General features: G+C 62.8%; 1 protein-coding gene across 1 annotated transcript in view; it reads left to right on the top strand.

The window, feature by feature from the left end:
- Positions 1-1,946, top strand: part of MST1R (macrophage stimulating 1 receptor (c-met-related tyrosine kinase)) — a 30,881-nt gene that overhangs the window by 5,405 nt on the left and 23,530 nt on the right. Inside the window, 4 exon segments of the mRNA XM_009996962.1 lie at positions 16-303; positions 1,451-1,639; positions 1,722-1,847; positions 1,925-1,946. The exon segment at positions 1,925-1,946 is cut by the window's right edge and continues 9 nt beyond it. Of these exon segments, the coding sequence (XP_009995264.1) occupies positions 16-303; positions 1,451-1,639; positions 1,722-1,847; positions 1,925-1,946 (625 nt within the window).

The following is a 1,946-nucleotide window of genomic DNA, read 5'->3' as shown; positions in this document are numbered from 1 at the left end:
GGGGGGGATGCTGAGCGCGACATCGCCTACAACGTACTGCAGGCTGCCCATGCCGCCCGCCCTGGCACCCGCTTGGCCCGTGACCTCGGCATCAACGACACCGACACGGTGCTCTTCGGTGCCTTCGCTGAGAGCCAGCCAGAGAGCTGGTTGCCACGGGAGGACTCAGCCGTCTGCGCCTTCCCGCTCCACCTCCTCAACCAGGCCATGGAGGAGGGCATGGAGAAGTGCTGTGGAACCGGGCACCGGCCGCTGCTGCGGGGGCTCAGCTTCTTCCAACCGGTGGAATACTGCCCACACAACGTGAGTCCCCTGCCCCAGGCTGTGTCCATCCCGGAGGGTCAGCTGGGATGCGGGGAGGTGGATCTGGGATGCTAGGAAGCACTGGTGAAGTGGGGGGGCTGAGGGATGGGGTAGGCAGTGGGAGAGCAGTATGACCTTGGTGTGTCAGCCCTGCCAGCCACTGCTGTGCTGAGGAGGTGCTGGTGGGGACCCAGCCTTGCTTTCCACCCCGGGCAGCCCATGCTTACCTGAGCTGTGTGCTGCAGACACAGATCCCAGCACAGAGGCACTTGCCACGCAGCATGCCAGACCTCCCTCTCAGTGTGGCTCCCCAGGGAGCACCCCATGGTGACCATCCCCATTCTGAGTTGATGGTGGTCACCCTCTCCAGGTGTTTAGTGACAGGGAAGCTGTGGGGCTGTGGTGCTCCCTGGCTGAGATGCACCGGGTGCCCAGCTGCTCCAGCATTGCCCTCCCCCTGCTCTAGGGCCACCGCCTTCTCTGGGCAAATAAACTGCAGGCGGAAGCGCAATTAGTCACTGGGGTTTCTCGTCTGCAGCAGCCGCAGGGCAAGAACCCTGTGTTCCAAGGACAAGCCCCAGCATGGCTGGGACAGGGACAGGAGGGCGTGCTGGCAGGGCCCCTTCTGCAGGTGGGGTCCCATCAAGCACCCATGACACAAGTCGTGGTATTCTCAGCCAGGCATGAGGCAAGGTGCAGCCAAATCCCCTCCTCTTCCCGTGCGGAGCAGACAGCTCACTGCCGCTGACTCACACAGTTGGCAGGACAAGCCGGGAGGGGACCCCCAGCCCCGTACATCAGTGGGGGGTGAGAGAGGACCCCCTGGTATCTGGTGTCCCCCTTCTTCCCCAGCCCCCTCCTGAGACCTGGAGATGGGGAGGGTTAGTTTTGGGGTGGTCGCCCTGTGGGTCCCGATAACCACATCCAGATGGGACGGGAAGGCAGGGCAGGATCTGACGCTGCATGCGGGGGCTGCAGGAGGGGCCATGGATGTGGTTTTTTCCCCAGAATTTTTCCCAGCCTGGAGGGGAGTTCAAGCAGTTGGGCACTCCCCCAAATGCCTTGGGGCTGGAGCTGCTGTCCACCTGTGAGAGTATGGATGTCTTGGGGTGCTGGTTCAAGGCACCCACCCTGTGTTTGGCTGCAGGTGAACCTCTCAGCTCCAGTGACTGACACCAGCTGCTGGAACAAGCCAACCCTCATACCTGCCGCCTCCCATAAGGTGGATCTGTTCAATGGACACCTGACCGGTGTCCTTCTCACCTCCATCTTTGTGACCGCCCTGGGGGATGTCACTGTGGCCCACCTGGGCACAGAGGAGGGACGCGTCTTCCAGGTGGGATGGGGGGCCAGGATGAGGTGAGGGTGTCCTGGTGGGACAGGGGCTGTGCTCAGCCCCTTGCTCTGTCCCACTGCAGATGGTGCTTCAACGGTCCAGCTCCTACCTCCTCACTTTGGCCAACTTCTCCCTGGGGGAGCCAGGGCCAGTGCGAGGTGCCATGGGGCTGCAGAGCCACTCGCTCTTCTTCACTGCCGGCACCAAGGTAAGTGAAGGGTCCAGGTGGCACAGGGCAGGTGCTGAGCCCCAGGTGCTCCACTCCTCTCTGTTCTCTGTCCCCAGGTATGGCAGCTGAATGTCACCG

The sequence above is a fragment of the Chaetura pelagica genome, unplaced genomic scaffold, assembly GCF_000747805.2.
Source record: "Chaetura pelagica isolate M959 unplaced genomic scaffold, ChaPel_1.0 scaffold24, whole genome shotgun sequence".
Taxonomy (NCBI): Eukaryota; Metazoa; Chordata; class Aves; order Apodiformes; family Apodidae; genus Chaetura; species Chaetura pelagica.
The sequence above is the reverse complement of the archived record's forward strand: the minus strand, read 5'-3'. Positions and strand labels throughout refer to the sequence as shown.